The sequence below is a fragment of the Helicoverpa zea genome, chromosome 18 (assembly GCF_022581195.2).
Source record: "Helicoverpa zea isolate HzStark_Cry1AcR chromosome 18, ilHelZeax1.1, whole genome shotgun sequence".
NCBI lineage: Eukaryota > Metazoa > Arthropoda > Insecta > Lepidoptera > Noctuidae > Helicoverpa > Helicoverpa zea.
In genome coordinates, this window is record NC_061469.1 from 5,129,030 (window position 1) to 5,154,190 (window position 25,161).

Here is a 25,161-nt window from a genome sequence, read left to right on the forward strand (position 1 = left end):
GAGCACTCGGACTAATGAATCTAAAAGAACTGGCAGACGTAAAAAATTTAACGCTCAAACGTTTTTTTACGGAGCCAGCAAATCTTTTACTACTCACTCTTTTGTTGAAACTGATTACGTGGTTTTTACAGTTTTACCATCTTGTATAGTGGGAACATTTTGAAACATACTTGTGTACCTATTTGTTTGATACGGTTGTAAATGTAAATTGCCAAATCCGTGTATTGGTTCTCGTGCTATAAAATATTACATTAGTATGTATGTCAGATTAGTACAATGACATATTGTTACAAGTCTTCTCTCGCTCGTGGCGCCGCAGGCACTCCCAAGTTATCGTTTAACAAGTACTAAGAAACTTCCCGTTATATCCGATCCCTTAAGGATATATTGCAAGCAACTATGAAGTATTATAGAGATCTTAATGCGTTGTATGTGGATGCGTCTATCTATCGAGCTTCGTATCAATTTCTATATATTGCCAAGAGAAAGCCGTAGTTGATAGTTATGAGTTACACAAAATGACGCTACTTAGTGTATAAGGTTTATATGAAATCTGATTGAAATCATGATGTCAAGATGAATCAGGCTGTGTCAATGTGCTGAACAGATATAACAGTGATGAAGGAAAACATAGACATGTTGTAACGTGTATGTATCTCAGTGCCGAATAGCGATTCATTGTCTAATAACAGTATCTTAACCTGTCTGATAAATATAAAGAAACTAATCAGTTTTTTGTGTTCGGAACACCGATCCACTACACAACAATGATGGTTATCATACTGCAAAATGCATTAAATGCAACCTGGAATGTGGGTAAAGTAATCCATGTTTCTCATAAAGCGGATTTCCCTGCAGAAGTGTGTCGAGGTGGGTCTGCCGGCCTCTTCACTCTATAAAGTCTGCCGCTATCTCATCCATGGCATATATCTGGCGCCTCTTAATTGCTTCAGACTAATAATTATTATCAGTTCGCGTGCGGCGCCCCGCCTCCCCGTCCGCTCGACTACTCAGATACGCAATAACTAATGTACATATGTTGCACACACACACACATAAGCCAACGCTAAACACGTGCTGGGTAGCCACGGTTTTGCCACCGCAACGGGAAAATATTACGCGGAGACAGACAATGATAATAAGTTATAAGCCATCTTCGAAGGTAACTGATTCAATGTTAGAACAAGAATCACGGGTATTCGTAATTGTATTAAAATCAGTAGCACTCGTTAATTCATGTGCTTCTTGACACACTTACTTACATATCTACTATCCACTTTTATGATGTAGTGAGTTTGGCTTAGGAAATTGCATTGATGTTGTGCCAAACTTCTCTAGCAGGTACGAACGTATCATCAAGTTATGTGAAAACATGCACAAATGCAGTACTATACTGAGAACAAAATCTTGCAACGTCATTTTCCGCTATGCTGCAAGAATTGTTGCCAATCCCTCTCCGTTTTAAGACGCATTTACAAAACAGCCAGTTTATACCGAAAGTGAATATTTTAATATTGTTTACGCGCCTCCCTTGAGGAAACCAAGATTAAGTACCACTAAGGCATTAGTAAGTCGTGCCATTAATTCTTTAACGGGTGAATAACCTTCGTCGTTCTCGAAGACGTCTCGTCTGGAATAGTAATTATTATTGTTGCTTTGAAAACTACTATGTTACCCCACTTCGAGTCAACGGACAAATAAAATGTTGTAGTCAAGGAAACGTTCTTCAAAGGATGTTTTATTGTTCAATCTTAATATCATCTACATATCGATCATAGGTACATACTTATCAGTTGAGTCAACCAACTCTGTGTTTCCTTAAACCAAATCCAGTTTAACCGGATGAATCAAAATAATAACGTAGAGGGACTGACGGTCTTATCCTCAAGCAGTTCTCCAAGTCGATTGCACATATTGAATTATCATAATAATATCTTCATCCTTATTGGGGTTTTCCAGAAACCAATTCATTAATCAACATTTAGTCTGAAATAATCAAGATCCATCTCAACCAATAAGTCCCTTGGAAGTGGGCTATGCTTGGGATACCACACATACAAAATATTTATTTTATCGATATGAATTTTCCGATACATATTTACAATAAAAATCAAAAACTATCCTAGTAAAACAAACAACTAAAAAGCGTCAAAAAATTCGTCCCCATCGCTGTCAACTGGGAGCGTGCCCAAGAGGCTGGCAGCATTACCTCGTTGGATCGCCATGCTGATTCTTTGTCCGAGGTAATAGCCAGCCTTCTGGTTACGAGAAGCGTCAACCAGCCGCCTAGAGAGATCTTTAGATAGAACTTTAAACGGTTCGAAAATATAGTTTCCGACAAGGCCACTATATTTCCGCCGCTTGAGGTTCTCCGCAGCCGCAGCGGCAGCAGCAGCACAGCACGCAGAACTTGGAAGGTGTGATGGCGCAAGAGTATCGACACAGGTTGCGTCCCATATTAAAGGCCTACCCATCTTCCAAGGGAATAACGACATGCCGTCTGGTCTCTTACCGTCATCGCGTGCCAAGCCGTTTGGTTCTAATACAGCTGGTACCCCGACGGCAACAAGAGCTCGACGTATAATGTCATTGATGTTTGCATATTCCGAGCCTTTTTCCCAAACTATGTTGGGGTCGGCTTCCAATATAATATTATAATGTCATTGATGTTTGCATGCCGCGCAATACGGCCCGCACTACGGCTGCACGACAGGCCGTGGTGTCCGAGGCTGGTGACAGCCTCACCACAGTGGCAGCGATGAGGGGAGCAGCACGGTGCTCCTATACGTAAACAACAAATATTTCTTGTTCTTTCCTTTTTTCACTCCTGAACTGAACTGAATCCTTTCAGCCGTTTTCCATACACATACAGTTTCAGCCCCATTTAATATATGTAAGCATTTGTGAAGTTCCGGCCAATAAGCACCTTGACTGACCTTTTCTAATCTCATGTTTTAGTCAGGATAGTCACGGTCTAGTTCTGTTCCCAATTTCTGCTTCAGCTTTTCCCAAATATCGTAATGGCGAGCCCTCAGTTGGAGCAAAAGGCAACCGCCATAAAGTCTTCCAAGTGATCCGGTTGATATAAAGTTGTCTCGGCCTTTCCGCTATTGAGTTTCTCGAGATCTAAGAAAACACATGTAGTAGACAACATATTTCTAGTAGTTTACAAGTAAGAGGAATTCTTGTGGGTGTTTTTTCAATTTGACCAAGCGTATTGACTTCCTGCCGTTTCTATACACTCTAGACTTGAGATTTTGATAGCTTTTGCAGAAATAAGAGGTTTATTCTTTTACTTATCGCCACATTAATCGAGGTCTTTACATAAGTTTGCGGCGAGTGCCAAAGTTTCTATAATGTTATCCAACTTATTACATCGAATATCTTTCAAAGTCGCAGATTAGGTTTTATTATTTTATCAAGACTGTAAATCATTCTTCAAACTTCCAAGCCTGGCTGATAAATCCTTTTACATTTTTCATTCGAGAACCGACTGTTCCAATTCAAGTGGCAGCGTTCATCATGAGGTGTTCTTATCAGCCATAAATTATGTCACGAGGAAACAAGTATATGTGGAAGAAAGAGGTCGTTTTAAAGTCTGCATCAGTAGGTAAATCATATTGACGAATACAGGCGTCGTTATTGTACAACGAAACGGTTTATTGGCTGCCTGACCTCGTGTTATCGCGACAAGCCTCCGTCATCTTCCAAGTCATCGCTTATCGCTGGCTGTGACGTATCGTTTACTGTTAGCTTCTTGTTGTTATTTGTTATTTCGAAATATTAGGTTGGAAACGAATATATATTTATCGCGGATTTTATTATTTTGTTTCTCTCCAGTAGATACTGCGATTTCTGCGTTTCTACTCAGCCTTCCCTTTTTTTCGAAATTCTAAACTCCTTCTCATATGTAGTTTGAATTTTGCTATAATCCTTAGATGCAGTCCGCTTTCTTATGTTGGGGGTTGATTTTCAATTAATATTTATGAAAGAATATTTACAATGAAGAAATGAGAGGTTGTAGATAAATACTTTCTGGACGTTTAAAACCTTATTTGAGGTTCTGTATGAATTAGCTTTTAAATTTTCAGAAAACATTCTATGTGCCTTCCTAGTCCTCGTGTTAAACTTGTTTTTCTTTAAAACTTGGGTCAACTCGTTCTTTTCATTAGCTACGAAGTAATCTTCAGTTAGAACACTTTTTAAAAACACAGAGTCTAAAAGACCTAACATATTCCCTCGGCTGCATAAATTATGTACTACTTCGTTAACCAAGTTTTTATCACGGCTAACTTAATATTTTTTGTAAAAAAAAAACACAATTTTAAATTTAACTTTCTGAACTCTATCAAAAATGTAGTGTCAATTTTTCTTGTTCTAGTAAAAGAGTGTTAAAGCTGAAATCTGGAACGTAATATAGTTATGTACGAAAATTTAAGCTCCGCTATCCCGAACTGAATTTTTCCCAACTTTGATTACCGCTCGATTAATCTGAAGCCGGTTAAATTGAGTTCTAACCAACTGGTTACAAAAGTTACTTTGTCTTTAATCCGGCAATTTAGGATCCAATTTTTCTGTCAGATCATTTTAGTTCGTTACTTGGGTTCATTTTTATGTTTTAATAAAACTTAAAACTTTTGCGGATCATATTTTAACTTACCCTAGAACACCTTCCAACACCAAAATAACGTGAATCATTTAGGAGTATAGATTCCCCACGCAGGGATTTGTATCCCTGACAGCTCAATTTACCTGCGCCTCTAAATCTCCTAAGGGATCAGTGAGGACAACGGACCTATCAACACTCTGTCGAGATAAACCCTACTCGCCTCTGACCCGTAATCGAGGCCCAATTCTTTTTCCCTGGACACCAATTTTATGAGTCACGTCTCTAAAATTTGACTGTCCAAAACTGCTCAACATGTATAACTATTTTGCCACACAATCAGTAATAGCCTCCATAAAGCGTTACAAAAGATCACTTACTATTGTTCTTAAATCATAAAGGGGCTATAAACCGTCCTTATATCGATAACCCGGCCATTTGCAATCCCATCCACAATTCTACACACGGACCCCACGTGCGCCCACATCTCATTAATGCAATCGATACGCCCTCACTAAAACATTATGTTAGTAACGCTATAGCACTACTTTATTGCCGTGCAAACCGGTTGAGTTCGGACGCTTTATCTCACCGTGGACATCCATACTCAGAACCGGCTTCTCGTATGCGTCGCTTGTTTTATGATTGTCAATAGCGACCGCCGCGCCGCGCCGATACGTTTTATGTTTTTCGTCCACTCTATTGTCTATAAAACGTGCTCGATCGGATTCGTGAGTCCTTTTACATCGGGCTCAGCCGTTTGTTTCAATTTCATTCTGTAATGTATCATGTGTAAATTCTTGGAGTAGCGCAGCTTTGAAGCGTTTGTCTCCACAGACGACAGCTGCATTCAAGGGGCATTATAAATGCATTAGCGTTATAAAATCTTCTAACATGCCTCGGTCCTCGTTCACACAGTCATATACGTTTGAAACTGCTTTTTGAAATTCTACGACAGTATTTTAAGTTCACATTCTAAAGTGAGACTGAGTTCGTGATTCATATTAACAAGAGTAATTGGAGACCTAAAAATTCCTCGCCTTAATAAGAAGAGTGGCCATCTATTAACCAAAGCGAATCTAATCAATCAGTGTCTACGAACTTTAATTAAGGACAAGTGTCGGTTTACACTGGATCGACGGTAATTTGATGATTTTCTGAAATGTTGAAGTGTAGTCGAAAGTCATGTTGATATTCAGTGAGTTTTTTTATCGTTTATTCTGCTGGCGGTGGGCACGCGAGGGCACGACCTCGCGCGTGACGTCAGGCCTCAGATGAATGAACAGCCACCCCAGCCCCCAACCCCCACCACCCGGCGGTCAGCTTGCTAGCGATGAGCACCGTTATTGCAGTCAAAACATCTGTCGTTGAGTCAAAACGACTTTTACGTAGAAAACGTCGACGTTTTCACGTAATACGAAAATTCTGGAAAATAATTAGAGGGAAGGGAATGTTGTGAATGAACGCTCTCGTGATAATCTTAAGGAAAACGAAATCGTCGGCTTCTGGTTTCTTGTGTAAATTGTCACTTGAACAAAATTATTTAGCAGATGGACAGTTCGTAAGTAATTTGCTCCAAGAGAGTCAGAACTAAATTGTTGTTCTAAAGGAGTTTAATCTTAACTCGTGGACGGTATTAGGAGTTCCGTAATTCTATTTTAAATAAATTATAACACCAACTTTTTCGTAATCATTAAAGAGGAAAGTCCTATCTATATATTCAACAACATGTGCACATGATGCAGACATGGATAAAAACGGGTTTAAATGCTGTTATTTTCCTGTTGGAATGTCCAGTAAATATCTAGCTAATCGTTTCTTGCGTAAAAATGAAATATGTAGATCTGTATCAAAACTATTTTAGTAATTTATCGTATCGTTTGTTGTGTAAAAATTAATATACAGATCTGTATCAAAAATATTTTAGTAATCACTGGTAGACATCGTATCGACTATATCATATACTAAATATCGATACTCATACTATACATACCTTGTGCTTTCTTCTCTCATTAACTTAATACTCTGCGAATGCATTTTAGCTAGTAAGGTTGCTTTAGCTATTTTTATTCCAGCACACGTCCTAGAAACAAGAATGCTTGAACAAAGAAATGTTAAACATGTACTTGAATAGAAAATAATAGTAGAAGCGAGTAATATGGAGAATCCGTGTAGATACGTTTCTCTGTGCAACAACGCCCAAGGGTCTTGGTCAAGTTCCATATTTGGCTCACCGTGAGTCATCGGACTATGCACACGGAGTCGGTTTAACTGTAGCCATATCGAGGCCGTTTAAGGAGAATCTAAATCGATAGGAACATCAGAAGAAATGTTGATAGATGACTCTCGGCAACTTCGTATATTATATCCATTTGTCAGATAGATAGATTGCATGTAATTTTTCTTTGAACCTTTAACATTTCTATGGCATTAATAACAGTTTTAGCTCTTAACGTCTTCAGTGGGAATTATTTTTAGTGCTGTCTAGGGATAGATATAACCGTGCAAACAATCTTGTTCTTCTCTTGGTGTTCATGAACTTTTTTATTGTTTCTTATAGCAAGCGTCTGTTTAGTGGAGTAGAATGTTCTTAAATCCGGCTATTCATCTTTCTTTATTACAGGGAGATAAGTTTGTTCATTAAGCTGAAACTTCGTCTTAACTAAGGTTGGAGCAAAAACTGCCCACGCTAGCTGTGGGCATGATGACGTGGAGTCTCCCTAAAATGGAAACGAGTTCTTGGAAGCCATTCCTCGACGGTTCTTTGCTAGTGCATAACATGTAATTCTATGAAATAAACGGACGCTAAACTCTTCGACGCGGAATGGGTGGCAACCGTGTGTAACAAAGAAAATTGATTACAGTCTATCAATACCAAAACTGTTTTGGTATCCTGTAAACAATTCTCAATTTGTCTCGCAGAAATGTAGGGATTATCTTAATTGTTTTGTTGTGACATTCACGTATTTACTGTAGTCGATAAGCTGTTAGGTATTTAACATTTTTACGATGATGAAGACGTTAAGTTAAACGCTGACATAATTGAAGCACAATGCAGACTATTGTACCTTTTCCCGTATTGAGAATATCATCTTCAATACACCCGTTGCTTTTATAAAGTAAACGGAAGAGCGATAAGGTTGTCCTTGTTTAGATACGTGCCCGTGTATGCTTATGCGGATCAATGTGTGTATGTATACGAGCGCGCTTTGACCTTCCGTGGCCGGTGGCCGCACGCTAAACAAGCTCACCGAACCATTTCGTTAACAGCTCTTTAAGTATTATGAGACAGACGAATGATTTCATAGTGCTATAAAAATCCTCTTCTATATTAGGTTGGACAGTACACCGTTGCAAATCATGTAATACTTTATCCATCGCTCTCAAAAACAACCTCTTTGTCGCTAATGTGACAGGCAAGACATTTGCTGTTGGTCTCCGACTATCTATCTTTTGGTCTGTGGTCTTTACAATACTTATATTCATTTTGCCCTAAACTGTTGCTATTTCTACACGCGCTTAGAGTAATTTAGTTACGTTCAAAAACGATAACCTTGACATTATGATAATGTGTCCTGTGTTTTACGCTGTATCGCAATATAACGTCGCTCACAAAAAAATGATAACAGCTAACTGGCATTTTTTTGCAAAAATTCAATTTTTATGTACAATCGTAAATCGTAAATCAGTAAAGTCAAAACAGTTTGCTTATCTAATATTTTGTATGTCTATATTTCATAACCGTGGGTTACCATCAAAAATATTTCAAAAATTAATAATCAAAGCTACATCCACAAAGGTATAGGGAATAAAACAAAGCGTATAAGGTTTTGCGACTATTGTATCCGACATCTGTGACCTGCGTTGGTAAAAAAACGACATATAAAAATTACTGTTTGAAACAGGTTTCTCTGCCATGCCCTCACGACACGAATTCAGAACCTTCAACAGCTGCTCCTTTTAAAACGTGCAAATTATTATTTCTTATTTCACAGTAATGTCGATTGTATATTTTAGACTATTTGAGTCCTCGATTTTGTTCACGAATGGGAAGTTCTAGTCGTAGACGACTTGAGATATCCATCAAACTAGTCACGGCGACGTACGACATAATAATCAAACAACACTGACGCAGATTCCACTTTCATATATAACGGCACAAAAAAACGCTGAGTCGCCACTCAAATGCCTTTTTTGCTCAGCTCTTAGTCACAGCCGAAACAACCGTGCATTACGGACCACTTAGATAGAACTATTCCAAATGTCTCCGTCTCACATCAGAGACAAAAGAACATACAATTCATGTCCCTATTTATTATTTTGTTTTTCTGCCTACGGGAGAGGCTTAAAACTACATTTTTTCTTTTTTTTTCTTTTCAGTTACATTTGTGCGGGGCCTCTCCCATGTAGTCTTTCACTCGGACGGTGATGGCTACGGATGACCTTGATTTAGTGGTTGTTTTTGTGATTGGTGCTAGTGAGTGATTGGCAGCGAGAGTGCTTGTCGGCGGCTAGAGCCAGTGTGGTTAGTGATATTGGTGCCAGTGATGTGACAGTCTATGGAAGCGTCAGGGTTGACTCGGAATGTTCACGAAGCACGGCAAGGCCGCTGAGCGGTGCCACCACCCCCACTCGCATAGGGGCTGTAAGAAGAAAAAACCGGCTCCGCACACGCCCTGGAAGTACTTGATGAATTGCCCACTCGTTAGAAAATGTTTTGGTACAGTATTTATTTTTCATTTTATTTTATTTTCTGATAAACATACATACCTTTGACGCTGGTGTAGGTGAACTAACTCATTTTAATGAGGTCAAGATTGCTATCGATGAATTTTAACTAAACGTAATTGAAATAAGTAAAATTGATACCTATGGCAACAAGGTGTCAAACAAGCTTGAATGCAAATAATAAAACGGTGAACAGGCACTAAACTTGTAATGAACAGTAATAAAGGGATAGATATAAAATGGATCTATAATTATTTGCTATTAAGTGCTGTTTTATCTATGTTTTCGATAAGCGGGAGATAAAATGTTATCAGAAATCGATCACTCGATAGCGCTTGTGGTGTATTTCGACGACAGTTAAACATTGGTAGATAGATAGTAGGTTATAGATGAATAAAATTCTTGTATAATGGTTCTATCAAATATGATCAATGATGAAGGATAAATGTTCAAAGTTGTCGCTAAATTGGTAAAAGTTTGGCTTGAGCTTTTCACGGATGGATTCTGCCATTATGGGTTAGAAAGTTCTATTGATACCGATCTCGTGGATTACAGTTTTCCAAATGTTGAGTGCGAGCGATAATTTCTAAATTACGGATCTAAAGCTTTTTTCCGTTTTTCTTTTGATGATTTTCATCGTGGTATCGTTGTAATGTGAATGATTTTGCAAAAATAATTTACAACTCATGTAGGTAAAGTCTTCTAATCAGGTTTTATGCACTTATATGGACGATTTAATAATACTCGCATAAAATTTTACGAGTTTTCTGCATAATGACTTGCAAAATTTTAAAACTGAGTTCAATTGCGTGAAATCGTGAAACATTTTTCGTTTTACAAAGACTCAATGTACTGGAAATTATAAAATTGCTTGTAAATGTTCTTCATTATCATGAAATTGTCGTTTGAGAGTCAATTGACTATTCGATTTCATTAGGATACGGTAAAACTACTCGATACCTACGGTTGTAGATGCAACATCGTTTAATACAAATACAAACAGTGTTTTATCGAGTGCTACATTAAATATTCGAACAAATAGTTGCATACTGGAATATTCGTTGAAATGCGGTTCATATAATTTTTAATATGGAGCCCGTAGTTGGTGCAAACAACTGTAAAAACAAATAGCATTGTTTCATTGTTTTTAATCATAGTCACAGTTACGTTTTTTACATTTTATCTTTTTTACCGTCTTCACGTGTGGCTAAGCAATTGTTTCTTGTAGATCATGAAAACTATGGATATTAATTATGCATATTAACAAACTTTATTTATTAATAATTATTTTAAGGTCAACGACCTGTTACTTTAATTCAATAATACCTACTATGTTTTTATCATTATTATTTATCATATTTATTGAGTACTTTCCGCATCGTTACACCACGTTACGTATTTTAGTTTCTCCTGTTTTTAATGTCTATTACGCTTACATACATTTCGTCAAGCGAAACGGTAATAAAATACATATTGTTTCTTTGTCTATTGTTTAACTTACTAACGTTAGACACGTTCTTTCATCATTTTGTGTTTGTACACTAGTGATGTGATTTGTAAATTCTGTGACCCAACTTTGGTCCTTCCATCGAAACCAAAAAGAAGGACCACACCCACTAGGATGACAATATGTATTTTTCTAATTATAAATTCAATACTAAATATAGTTATGTGTACACAAAGAGCAATGATGTGTGTAGCGTAAATCTCGGGCGATCTACGGCCGATGTACGAACTCGACCTTGTGGCGGCATTCCGGCTCGTCCCGACTGGCCGACCAGCGAACGTTTAACTTGTCTCAACCACGAGACTGCCATAAGAGGAGCTTGCAGATTTACATTTAATTATTTTTTCACTGTTCCTTCACTACACAGATTGTATCTGCGAATATTTCTGATCTACGCCGCTTCTTCGAATAAATTAATCCTTCTTGTAATTCTTGATTGTAATCACTATTTTCCGATGAGTTTTGAGTAGCAAATTGGCGAACACACACAAGCTCAGTAGTTTCCTTCTTATCAGGATGTTTGGCAATAAGAGTAATCTCTAGCAGTATGGTGTGTTTTTTGTAGAACTCTAGTTTGGAAATAATCATTGACTTCCCTTCGATCCGAAATTTACATTAAAGAGTGGACTTCGATCACTCCAGTATTGTTCCATCTTATTAAAAGGCACGTAGAATTCTATCTGGACCTGCATCGAGGTCGTATAGCTTAGCAGTGTTCAGCATAAAGGTTGCACTGTTGCAAGTGCATAGTTGCCATTTGCTGGGCCATTTGCTTTTCTTACGAGAATTGTGGAATTGACCTTACGTGGTTCTACTATATTTTGTACCAGTGTTTCTCCATCTACTATTTAACGCGTTGACTGGAATAATCCCATTTATAATGTGCAGTAATAATTCTAATATAACATCAAAGTACTGCATTGATTTTATTTAATTTATGTTATAGTTGTCTAAAAGATTTTCTGTTCGGTTCTGCTGGTCATTAATCAGCCATGTAGTCGTAGAATCATACTACATAGTGTAGGTAGCTTGTACGATGACTTTCAAAACAATCTTGTTCCTATTAATCATTGGAGCAAAAAGTTTGACATGTTTTCTCAGTGAAAGCCGGTCTTTGTCATAGTAATATTATTTGACCTTGTTTATTTAGTATAAGTAGATCAATAGTACTAACGTTTACTGTGGGAACATTATAAGACTTTTCAATTCGTGTCTTCTTAATTTTCACGAATGTGCAGAATTTTTGGTGATTTCTAAAATTCCATGTAAAGAAGCCATTGATTCAAAAATACTTGTTACTCATACTCGTACCTTAAGAGACTTAACTAGCAATAATTTTAATGATATGTATTCTACTGCCACTTGAAAAACGATAGCTGAAGACCATTCGAGAACACCCTTCCAATATAAGTACTCTTAATCAGAAACGATAATCATTGCTCATTGTTTCGCAGTAAGACAATGACACTGTCGTTTTATCTCTTCAGGGAAGTTCAGTGCCAAGGAAACATCCTCAAGAATGTAGTGGTATGATGCCGACTTGTCGAGCAACGTATCAACCTTTACGCACAAAACGGCGGGCATCCAAACAAAAACTGGAATTGCGTTCGTAACATGAGTCATTCCAATATAGAGTACTGCATGTGTATAAGAAATCCCATTTACTTTTACCTAATTTGGTGTTAAAATATCGATATGGCATGCAGGTTGAGGGGCCCGCATCTCAAGCAGAATAACGCGGTTTTTGCACTTGGCAAGTAACTGTTTTGGGAGACTATTAATATAAGGGTGATAAGTGAAACAATTTTGCTCAAATGTATGTGGTTGGGGTGTTGCGGTATTATTAATTGAACTTGGTATGTTGTGATGTCACTCATATGCATTCAAACACATTTGTGTATAACTAATTAATTAAAGTTCATTTGGGGTATTGGTTACCACAGAATTCGATATTATTGCGCAGATGTTTTTGTGTCACGTGTTCATAATATTTTTTGTTCCCCAGTCGATAATATTTTTTTAATTTATTTGAGTCACTGGCGACGCATAAGTTCCATTTTGTAATTAACTTTTTTATTACGTCAGTGAGCACTTTAATATCTGATCGGTATCCCTTAGGGATAATTAGAAACAAGCTTTCAAATTTTATTTGACCTTTAACAACATTAAAATTATTTCATTGATCCACTGTCTTTTATTTTCGCCAGTACATTTTCATACTTTGCCTAGAGAAGATGAAGTTGATTAAACAATGTAAGTACAGTCAAAATTTTTTCTTTTTCGTGTTAGTGGTGTGATGAACGTTTCTGGTGTACTTTTTTCTTCTTTCGTTCACTTTAAACGTTGAAAAAAACTTTCGATATATTTGTATGGAACGCGGTGTGATCCCAGTGTTGTTTATTGACTTGTCGCAAGATTAGTCGAGCGGGCACACTTGTTGCTTCTGTAATAACGGCTGACTGCGCCGTGACCAGCTGTATGTTGCTCCTCTCCGCATTACCTCCACCACAGACCTGATGAGCCGAAACCGCAGCCTTAATCAAATCTAATCCCGGATTCACAAAGTCCCAGCTTAAACAAAACCCGGAAACTTCCCCGAACTTTTCGTCCTCTCTAATTCTCAAACACAATTAGACCTACGTGCTTTGACTATTAAAACAGAATTACTTCTTTCCAATTTATATTTCCGGTATTTTCAACTAACTTATATGGCTACTGGCTGTAACTACTTGTGCCTTTGCCAATACTGGAAAGCATTTTAACGAGATTTTAATGTTTTCGCTTGCAAAATTTATTGCCCTCGGCGCCAAGAGTGGTATCTCTAAGGATTTACTAGTGAACGCAATTTGCCGGCACTGTGTATTTCTTTCAAGTAAAATGCAGGAATATCACTATTTCGCAAAACTTTATGCGGTTTGTGGGAATAAAAATTACGGTGGTACTTTTGACAGAAGTTGAAAGTTTGTATGAGAATATGGTTAGTTGGGATGGTTTGGACAGAAAAATTAAAACTGTTTTCTTGAATTTGAATTAGTCTAGAAATACAATGTAAAACTTTTTTTACCTTTCAGCTAAATTGCAATTAAAAACTCCTGAGATTGACTTGTTTTGTAGACTTTAGGAAAACCGCAGTATCAAATAAAAATAATAAAAAAAAAACTTTTTTAAAAGTTCTTCTGAATATACCTGTTTTTAGTAAAGTCACATATTACCTTTTTTTATATTTAATCGAACTGAGTATCTACATAGTTCTCTAGTATGTGTATTGAATAAGCCCAAATCGATTATCAAGCGAAAAATATTACGATCGAGTAGAATTCGATATCAGTTTTGAATTCTTCTTCCATACAGTTGCACACGACTGAATGAGTAAATCGTGCGTTAAACGCGACTTCCTTTTGAGATGCTGGATGTTATACAAGTATGTATACCTACTTGGGTATATCTTATATACGAAATAGAATTTTATCCGTCTTACCACAAAAACTTTTTAACGTCAGTTTAAAACTTGTCTAAAAAAATGTCAAATTATGACATTGACGTATGGTTCATTTTGGAGCCACATTTTTTTTAGACAAGTGTAAAACAGTGGTTAAAGTTTTTGTAGTAAGACCGTATATGTTTAGTCTATGAAAAATTGCCGTGCTCTTCGTAGTCTTTGATGTCATGAGCTATTTGATTAAAACTTATTGTGTTTCAGTAGCTATCTTTTTAACCGGCATCCGAAAAGACATTGCTCTTTGTATATATAGAAAATCATAGCTACCAAAAGCGTGTTTCTTCATTTTCCGTAAATATAAATGTGTAGTTTTTTTTTACAATAAAAAATGAATGTTAGTAATTTATACTAACGTATAAATATGAAATAACTATTTGTTGTTGATATACAGGGTAATTTATGTCACAATTATAGACCCTATCGGGCACAGCATTTAACAATAGCAGGAGATCATATCATATCATCGATAATACATTCAAGCAAGGTTTCGTGTCCGCGATTTTTCCCCAATGAATATATTACTTACTTCATATTCAGAACTGCTCTAAGGTTGTGTTACCTTGTCTCAAAGCGTGATGCAAATTGCACCCGGTGAAATACTGTTGACTTTGAAATATGCGACGGCTTATTAGTGTAGTGTTGCAGATAAGTAATTGTGTTCCGTTGATTATGTTAACTCGTGTAGTTAGATAGTTAACTGGTACAGTTAGTTGTTAGAAGGTTAGTTATTGTGTGTACAAACCATTGTTTGAAACAAACTAAACAATCTAAACTAAGTTCAGTTTTGGTATTTTTTTGAAATAAAAATAGTGCGATAAATGTCAGCGTTCGTATAACTAGTTCGCAGTGCAGGTTTGATTGAAGACCTTTGCTCAATAAATTGAGACCTAATACAATCATAGCATCTATCTATCAAGCAATAAATCAATTCATTCTTCAACATGAGTTAGTATCAATTGACTGCAAATGTTTTAAACAATATGCAATCTTGACAGTTGCAAAAAATACAATGGCGGCAAAAGAATATTGTACCTTAATTAAAATCTATGAACATTTTTTGGCTCTTACATTTACGAGTATTTAGCATAACTTCTAGATCGATCAGTCAAACAAATTATGCATTCGCTTTTTGGCCATCAAAGATCGTTATTTCTCAAAAAAAAAATGACTAGCGTTTCCGTGATAAATAATATTAGTCAAATAAAGTCAACCGTTATTATTTCGAAGACCTCTTTTTGCGAACACTCTGATAGGAGAGTACTTCAGATATTCGCCCTCATTACGCATGAATTCCGTTCATTTTGTTTGAGGAACCTAAAAATTCCGAGATATCTTTAAACGTAAAAGAACGTGTTCGGGGGCGTGCAATCTGTTGAAGCAAAAGAATCTGGGTTTCGAATCCGATTCCTGAATAATGCATGATTTTCATAGAGTAAGTCCGACAGTAAATTCTTGTACGAAAATCTTTTGAATTTTCACACTGATACCTTGTATTTTAGATTGGCCTATATTTGAATGACTACCTATAGATCGAGCCTGGGGGCGGTTTCACCCGTGTCTCAAAGAATCTTCTCCGCGTTGCCAGACTAGGATAAAAAAATTACATTTAACTTCTGCTAAGTTCCATCCTTACTAATTTTCAGTCAAGAGATCTTGAGTTATAGATAAATAGTAACCAACATGAGTTTCTTAAATTTTTTGGAATTAAGATTGCGTAATATAGTCTTTTATTGTGTCAACCAGCAGATCGACCATGAAAAGGGATGCCTTTGTCCAAAACAATATTCAATAGGCCGAAAGTGATTTCTTTAACCTTTTTATAGTACCGTAAAGAGTTATAAAGTAAAATATACTCAGTCACAATGATGAGGAGCACATTACAAAGTGACTTCGGGTCGAACTTTACGGGACCGACCCGTATCGCTTACACCTGACACGATATATAACATAATTAATAGACGCTGCCCTTAGTCACTTTTCATACGTGTTAACACATCAATACGGTTCAAGTTTCTTAACTTTGGGCTTAGAAAAGCTGGGAAAGGACTAAGAATCCTTTATTTGCCATGAAAACTTACATTCTTCTGTGTATACAATGAAAATTAACCTATATTTTAATTGTATTATTGGCGAAACTGACACTTATAGGTACGAGTAACGGCTGTTTATACACAAACAATGACTTCGTATTTTCATTCACTGAAAAATTATGAGAACCTTCAAGTTTTTGGAAAAAATAAGTAATCAAATTATTGAATAGCTTTGGAACGGCCGATTAATTAAAAAAACGTGAAAATATGTGGCTTTATATAATAGTGTAGGACAAAATGGACATTGCTGTACGTAACCCCTGAATAAGTCATTAATTACAATTGTCTTACAGACACAGTAATGGCACTTTAGACCGAAACCCACGCGATTCACTAAACGTGCAGTCTTGAATGTCTTTAGTTAGACAATAATCTTGTTTCTCATTTCTATTCTATTTTCGGTCATTTTATTTATACTCTCGACGATGGGTAAGTTCTGTGATGTAGCATTACGAATATATCTTAATGCCATACTTTTCCCGTTTACCTATACTTATTTGTATAAATAACTTTCCGGAGAGCATCTTCCTTATGTCCATTTCTCAAAAAAAAAAAAAAAAATCCTGTTGTCTTTTTAGCTCCTTAATATTTTTTATTAATATTATTTCGCTTTCAATTACATGAATTATGTGAATTTCAAAAAGGTGAATGACTGAACTTAGTCGCGTAGTTAGAATCTCAACGTAACATAGGTAGTAGTCTTATTCCTCAATTCCTCAGCGCAGTGAGGTAAAGAAATTATGTGGTTACACTGAGTGTACTAATCATTTTTATATAAGGAACTGTGGTTTGCGGTTTTAAAGGAATTTCCTATTTATTGCACGATGAGGTACCTTAGAAAATTATCAAAACAGTTCATAATAATGTTATGTAATGTAACACTCTTTCATGGCATAAGGTTTGCAACTTTTGGCAGTGTGTCAGTCAATCAGGCGTTTTTTATAAATTAGCACATTCATGATAAACTTTATCAGGGCATAATTATGAATTCGTTAATCTTAATAAGGCTTGTGTGAACCTTATCATTGATCTAGATCTAAACTGCAAGCGGGTCTATTACTTTTCGGTCGAATATAATCAATCTTAAACGACTGAGGCGTAACTCTACTAGTTCACCAGTAATTCACAAATCGTAGCAAAAATATAGGTATCAAATCCGGTGAACAGTACGAAGCGTTTTAAAAATATTATAAAGTTATTCCAGGTTTTTTGCAAAGAGCTGACTGTAAGCCGTATTCTGAATACATAATCCCCGACCTGGCGACGTTTATATCGCAGTTTGCAGTGTCCGCCCGGCGCCGCCGATACTTCGGACTCCAGACTAGCTGTTACGGATTACTGGGCTATTCCAACCTCCCCCACTTTGCTACAATCCTGGTATAATTTCACGATGAAATTCCCATTAAATAGCAGCGTTTTACCTGAAATAAAACGCATATTAAATACTTACCTTATTTGAAGCTTACTAGTTTGAGATAGGCACCTACGTGTTTTCCGCTTTTATCTCTGTCCTTTTCTACCCCATATCTTGCATCTCTCTCGCACACCGACCAGTTTCACTACCCACCAGGCAGGAGGCGACGAGTGTTCTCGGCGGCCACAGTTCGTCATTGAGTCGAAAACACCAGGCAGAAATTAAAATGTAAGCTTCAAATAAGGTAAGTATTTAATATGCGTTTTATTTCAGGTAAAACGCTGCTATTAAATTCTTGACCGTTATTTGAAGCTTACTAGTTTGAGACGTGTTTGTTATCGCCTGGTGGAAGTGGACGCCAATGTGAGCAAAAGCACAATGAAATTGTGTATGTAAATAGGTACTTAGGTACACGAGTAATCACATGTAAGTATGTGTATTGCGTCCTGGAATACTAATGTAATCAAAGTTAACTGGTACTGGTACTCAGCTACATCCTGTTAGACTGGAAGCCGACCCCAACATAGTTGGGAAAGGGGCTCGAAGGATGAGTAATAAAAATTAAAAAAGAGATGCAAGAACAAAAGCAAAAATTGATTTCATTTTCTAATAGTAATTAACAAAAACATTGCGATACTTCTTAATAACAATAGTAACAAAAATATAGACATTAATCAGCTGGATTAATTAAATAATCGAGATAACTTGCTACTTCTATTTAGTGGGTATCTTTCCCTTCTGTAAAAATGGGCAAATGTATTGCCTGATCGCCAATTACCCTTTGCTAATATATCGTCCAAAGGTATATTGTCAATACAGATTTTGACGCTACCGCCGAGTGGAAGCTTCCTGGGGTTGTAGTTATTCCTGCCTCTTTTAACAATGTCTTAATCCACCCGCATCATCGTTCGGGTGCCTGCCTTTGGTTGGCCTCTAACGGATATAAATAAATTTAAGGAATTAGCCGATGTCCGTCTATCTTCTAACAAGGCTTTAGTCTTTCTGACCCAATACACTGGACTTAGATTTATATTTTCCTGATTATCCATCAAACAACAACCCGACTGCCTATGACTAGAACTGTCGGTCTTAGAGCCAAAGACTGGCCATAAGATTAAATTATCTTTGTTGTTTTTGAAATGTTCTGGGTCTATTGCAAGCAAGGAAAGATCATGGACTCGCCTTTCCGAAACAAGCTAGCAAAAGAAAGAGCAGCAGTGTGCCTGGAAGTTGCAAATGGATTATTCTCGTCTACGTTTACTGCACTTAAGTAGGTTACCAATTGGTCAATATTCCAGATGGACGGCTTCCCGGGGAACAGGTTTGCTCAGCGCTATTGATTTTAAAATGTGTCCGACTAGAACGTGTGAACCTAGCTCTAGAGTGGTTTCTGCATTGCATAGTGTAGCTATAACTGACTTGTGTAATAAAATAGTATTGTATGCTAGTTTATTTACTATGTGTAAGTCCGCTAAAAATTGGGTAAGTATAGGTCCAAATAGGGATTCAAGGATTCATAGGATCCAATTTCATACTTTTCGCCCCAATTTAACCATCGACTCCAAGCTGATTGATAAGTGTTGCGTGTGGATTGAAGAAGACTTCAGTCGGAGAGACTCATTGTCCCTCCCCCCCCCATTTCCTTGACCTTGGCAGGGGGTATCCCCGTTGCTGTGTCTATCGGTTTCTGCTCGAGGTTCATCAGTGTGTAGGGTACTGCTAATGATCGGGACTTCAAATCTGCTCGCCAAAATACCTGGTGCCACCGAAGGAACTACTATGAGATTAACTCCCGTTCCTGAATTGAGATGACTGAGGACCTACGGTATAAGGTAAGGTGGCGGTAATACCCATGCTAGCGGGTAAGTCAAAACTTGAGAAAAATGCATCGTGGAACCCCGCTTTCGGGTCCTTCAGATCTAGGGGCACGTAGTACACAACTATGTGTCCCTGGGCTCGCTTCGAGGCAAATAGGTCCACTGCTGATACAAGATGCCACTCCGGTGGAGGTTTGTGTCGGGAGAGATGGTCTGCCTGACTGTTGAATAGGGCTGGTATATGATTCACGACGTGATAGATTTGATACAGCTCAAGATAACTGAATACTCTGTACGTCAAGTTCGGTAGGCTCCTTGATCGGGTGCCACCTTGATTTCTTAGATATGACACCACAGTCCCATTTCTGCATTGAAAAATGGCTGTTGATCTCTTTAGCAACTTGCCGTGATTTTCCAGTTAATACTGCAAGCATCTCTTTCAGATCGCAGTGAAAGCCTTTTTCTCTCTCGTTCCATGAACCCATTACGGGAGTTCCGTTCAGTTGTGCCCCCATCCTACATCGGAGGCGTCCGTGGTTATAAGGTGACAGGGAAGTGGCGAATGAATATCCAAGGTTTGGTGGCAGCTGACCAGCCACCACTTTAGATCTGCTAAGGTATCTGCTGGTAGGTTCAACATTGCTATACTCCATTCACCGAGCCGTGAGCCCACAATGTAACCAAAGAATGACACTTTTTCAAAATGGTGGGTATAACCCGACCGATGACAAAAACGTCACATTTTTATGTAAAATGTTCTTAGTATCTGTGGTCTTCAATTAAGTAGGGTTCTATGTATGACAGTCAAGACTTCTATATAGGTTCATTTTAAATGTAAACGATTTACTACATATTTCATTAAAATTAAGAAAATAATTTACGGCATTTATTATACATATTTGATTTCAATTAAGTTTGAAAAGATTGCATAAGTTCCACAGACATCGTTCTAAAATATCATTTCTAATGTTGTCAGTATATTACTTTCGTAGTTATTTTTATAAAATATGATCATTACTTCAATCGTGACTTATAAGAACCCTTTTTATGGTTTGTTCACCGTTTGGCTCACGGTTCCATGAATAGGGTAGGTATAGATTGCTGTTCAACACTGCATTGAGGAAAGTGAGGAGAGCCCGGTAATGCAGTCTGCCGTATGGAACAACGAAAACTTGCGAAGTTTAAAAGTCCTATCAAGCTATGCAGGTCTTCTAAGTTTGTCGTGCTGTTTGTCACGTAGTGCGTTTTGTCATTATCTTGTTGATAATGCTTGCGATTTATTCACTTGCCATCCAAAACATGGTGCAAATGATCCCAAAGTAGGCAAATATATCTTGGTGAGCCACCAGAAAATCGAGATACACAATTATAAGTAACCCTTGAGTTTTCAAAGTTTGAGCCACCCAAATTGGTCACTGTGGCGAAGGTCTTGGGTGCCGTGCTTAAGCCAAATGGTAGGCACGTAATCTGAAGCAGTCTTCTTCTGTATACTAGTCGAAGAACATATCTGTGACCTTCGGCTACCGGAAGGTAGAAGTAAGCCTGGGCGAGATCCACTTGCACAGCCATTCGTCTTTCTGAAGAAACTCTAGCACCCGAAAAACATTTATTAAACTGAAGGGTTCCGTAATTATGAACTTGTTGAGAACCTTGAGATTGAGTATTGGACGGTTCTTTCCGTCGCCTTTTGGGCACAAGAAACATATTGGAAAGAAAGCTGGCAGAATTTGCAGCTATCAATAGAACTTTTTGTTTTATCATTTGGGATATGACGACATCCATCTCTTTGGACTCTCTGGTCAAATCTGGCATTATCTATCAAAGGTGGCTTTTGGCCAATGGTATGCGATACCCAGTTATTATTTTTAACAAGAAAGGCGGAGCTCCCATTTCTTTCCATTGGTCCTGATATAATGTTAGGCAACCCGCCTGGAAAGTCATAACTTACGTGCCTTGTTGGACGCATCAAAGTCCGCCTGCGGTCCTGGACGCTTTCTGTTTCCTCTGTTGGACATGGTTCCTATTGTAATTTACTCGTGATATCCCAAGGGAGCTTTTAGAGTTTTGCGTCACACGCCATTCAGCGTGAGTGTGATTACCATTTCCCTTCGAGGGAAGGTTATAATGGCGACTCTTCGAAAGTCGATCCAAAAAGCCACCCTGCGAGGGTAGATTGCAATGATGGTACGACCCGAAACATGCATGATTGGTACCCTGCGAGGGTCCGTGATAATGAGCCGACCCCTGCGGGGGATGGCTAGTATACTTACTGGTCCCTGCTTTGTAATGATGCTGCTACTCGCAACATGCAAGATTGGTACCCTGCGCGGGTCCGTGATAATGAACCGACCCCTGCGGGGGGTGGCTAGTATACTTACTGGTCCCTGCTTTGTAATGATGCTGCGACTCGCAAAATGCAAGATTGGTACCCTGCGCGGGTCCGTGATAATGAACCGACCCCTGCGGGGGGTGGCTAGTATACTTACTGGCAGTCCTAGGCGGAGCGTACCAAGTCTTTCAAGGCCGAAAACCATCACACGCCGTGATAATGAGCCGACCCCTACGGGGGGTGGCTAACAGACTTACTGGCAGTCCGAGGGGAGCGTACCAAGTCTTTCAAGGCCGAAAACCATCACACGCCGTGATAATGAGCCGACCCCCATGGGGGGTGGCTAACAGACTTACTGGCAGTCCGAGGGGAGCGTACCAAGTCTTTCAAGGCCGAAAAGCTTTCTTGACACCACCAGCCCTCTTCAAGTGCGGTAGTGACCAGTCCGAACTAAGGAGATGCTGGTTGGACCGCACCTCACACCATTCTTTTTTGTCAAAAAGTTGAACGCCTTGCAGGATTGAACTAGGGCCACAGGTGCCTTAGGAACTTCGGGCTTGCTTTCTTTTCCATAGTCACGTGCACGGGCTGTGGTAGCTTTATTATTTACCGCATCCGTATTTGCTTTATAAGTCACTCATTCTGAAAACAAATTACTGAAAAAAAAAAAAAAGTACACGGAAGAAACTCGTGACAAAAAAAGGGGTAGATGTACAAAATATTAACACTTGATTTCGCAAAATCGAATATCGAACGGTAAAACCGTTAACAAATTGTATAAAATATTATAAACTCACCTGTGTTCTGCGAGAGCACTGAGTTTATTTTTCAACGAAATACTACAGCGGTTGGTTAGACCAACCTTCTCGGGCGGAAAACAAGACGCCAATGACGAACTGTGGCCGCCGAGAACACTCGTCGCCTCCTGCCTGGTGGGTAGTGAAACTGGTCGGTGTGCGAGAGAGATGCAAGATATGGGGTAGAAAAGGACAGAGATAAAAGCGGAAAACACGTAGGTGCCTATCTCAAACTAGTAAGCTTCAAATAACGGTCAAGAATTTAATTGCCAGTTTCAGAAGTTGTAGGCGCTAAAGTTAATAGTCACGAACTATTTATCGTTAAACGTAATTTACTAATGTTATAGTGATGTGGGATAGGCAATTTAGAACTTGATTAAAGTTTAAATTGCAGACATCAGCTCCATGGTAATTAATTGAAAAATTCTCCACGAAGACGTACGTTCGTCATTTATTTCGTCAGAAAAATGTTCGTCGTAATGGTGGTTTTGTTAGGGCTTATCTACAGGCTTTTTAAATTAGGTTCGCTGGCGAATAAATGCGTATAAATCAAGACAGATAACAATTTATGTCAAGTCCGAGCAATTAATGTCACGGCATAAATAAATTTTCATAATTAGCCAAGATTTATGGAAGGCTTCTGAGTTCTGACAGATAGCTCTGCGGTTTCCCTAAGGGCAGATTGTTCCAAATGGTATTCCTAATTCCTAAGACGGTCGGAAACGGTGCGACTTTTAATATGCTGAAAATGTTTTAATACCCAAAAATGTGTGAGTTTCTCTTCATTAACAAATGTGGAACAATTTTACATCGTAATCAAGGTTTTGGCAGGATTTATGTGACAGCCTCAAGTCTGAGTAAACGGCAGTGATAATTTAAACTAATTTGAATGCTGCAAAAACTTGTAAGCCGCCAGATTAATTCTTAGGCCGAGAAGAGTGTGGTTAAAACTTTTATCTCGGCCTCCTTTCTCTTTTTCAACATTTTTGTTTAGTCAGACCCAAAATAGGAACCAATTAAAATGGGAAGAATATTTTTTCGGGTAGGTGTGCTGAAAATTTTGGAAACTGGCCAAGGAAATATAAGAAATTTATTTATTATTAAATAAGTGAATCCCTCAAACATTTTGTCCTGTTTATACTTAAACATAATATATTATGTAAACATACTTAGATTCCTAGTTAGTACTTTCGATGCCGATTCTATCGAAGTACATAATTAAGTCACATTATGCATCATTGAACCAGGTTATTGCTCTTTACCAATGTCATAATACATTGTTAGTCACGAAGAATATGACTATTTAAACAAATGCGGTATAAACTAAACATTTCATTACTCATTTTACAAGAAATGTTGTAACTTTACAACCTTATTATGTAAGTATCATTACTACTTTATTCATTTGAAATCATTGTCTTGAAGGGTATTGTGGAAAACCTCAAGTAAAATTGTATTTTAAGACAGCGATCAAAATACCGTTCGTAATTTTATTAACTCTGATTTTTTTAAGAAAAAAAAAAACCTTTACTTTGTATTCACTAAGTTAATAAATCTTCATGACCCGTATTTATGTGTGAAAGATACTTGCATTTGCTATAAGTTTACTATTTCCAAGAATAAATTAATTCCCCTTTGAGTTTAACGTTAGATGTTATTCATTAGGGAGTCGTTGTTTTTATCATAATTATGTAAAGTTTCTGTAAACTTCTGTTTATTAAACTAGAAGGTTCATATTGTTATTTTTTTTAATTATCGCGGAATACGAATAATGGGAATAAACATTCGCTTAAGGAACGTACAATGTATATAATATCTTTGACTGCTGCAATGTACAATGTATATAATATCTTTGACCTAAACCTAATATTTAATTTTGTCCCAAACTGTACGCGCACTCGTACTATATATCAGTCAAAACTTTCTCTTAAAGTTCTATTGTCTTATTGCTTACGACCAGCAAAAGTAAAGTGGGGACAGAATCCATCGACAATGATTTACTATAACAACCTCCATTCATGAATGACATTCCATTTGACTGTTGTACAAACCATTCATCAATGTCAACTGTTGTTCAGTGATGCCATTTGTTTTCCGAACACTCTTTTTCGATGTTATTCAGCCATTTGTAGAAACATTTCACCTTCGCGTTTACTTATGATGTGTATTTTGTCTATGTCACGACCTCGCACCTGTTTTGTGTCGTTGGGTCGGTCTTTTGTTCGTGTAGGCTTGAAGTGGCGTGTACTCAGTCTTCATAGATATTATGTTCCTTTTGTTTGGGGATGAAGTCGGTAGCGTAAAAGATTCGTAAAATATAACATGTATGTAATTCATGTCATTCAGGACATTATAATTGCTCTCCTTAGATAAC

The 25,161-nt window shown here is 37.7% G+C and overlaps 1 protein-coding gene across 9 annotated transcripts in view; it reads left to right on the plus strand.

Moving 5' to 3' along the window:
- The window catches only part of LOC124638940 (dual 3',5'-cyclic-AMP and -GMP phosphodiesterase 11), a 201,683-nt gene that overhangs the window by 68,228 nt on the left and 108,294 nt on the right, over window positions 1–25,161 (plus strand). For 2 of the 9 annotated variants that reach the window (XM_047176107.1, XM_047176108.1), the window contains exon 2: window positions 8,987–9,326. The exons of 5 other annotated variants lie outside the window; for them this stretch is intronic. In XM_047176107.1, the coding sequence (XP_047032063.1) occupies window positions 9,191–9,326 (136 nt within the window). In that variant the 5' untranslated portion in view covers window positions 8,987–9,190. Of the gene's footprint in view, window positions 1–8,986; window positions 9,327–12,328; window positions 12,447–25,161 lie in introns of those variants that run through there. 2 more of the 9 variants (XM_047176109.1, XM_047176115.1) reach the window with 2 other exon arrangements.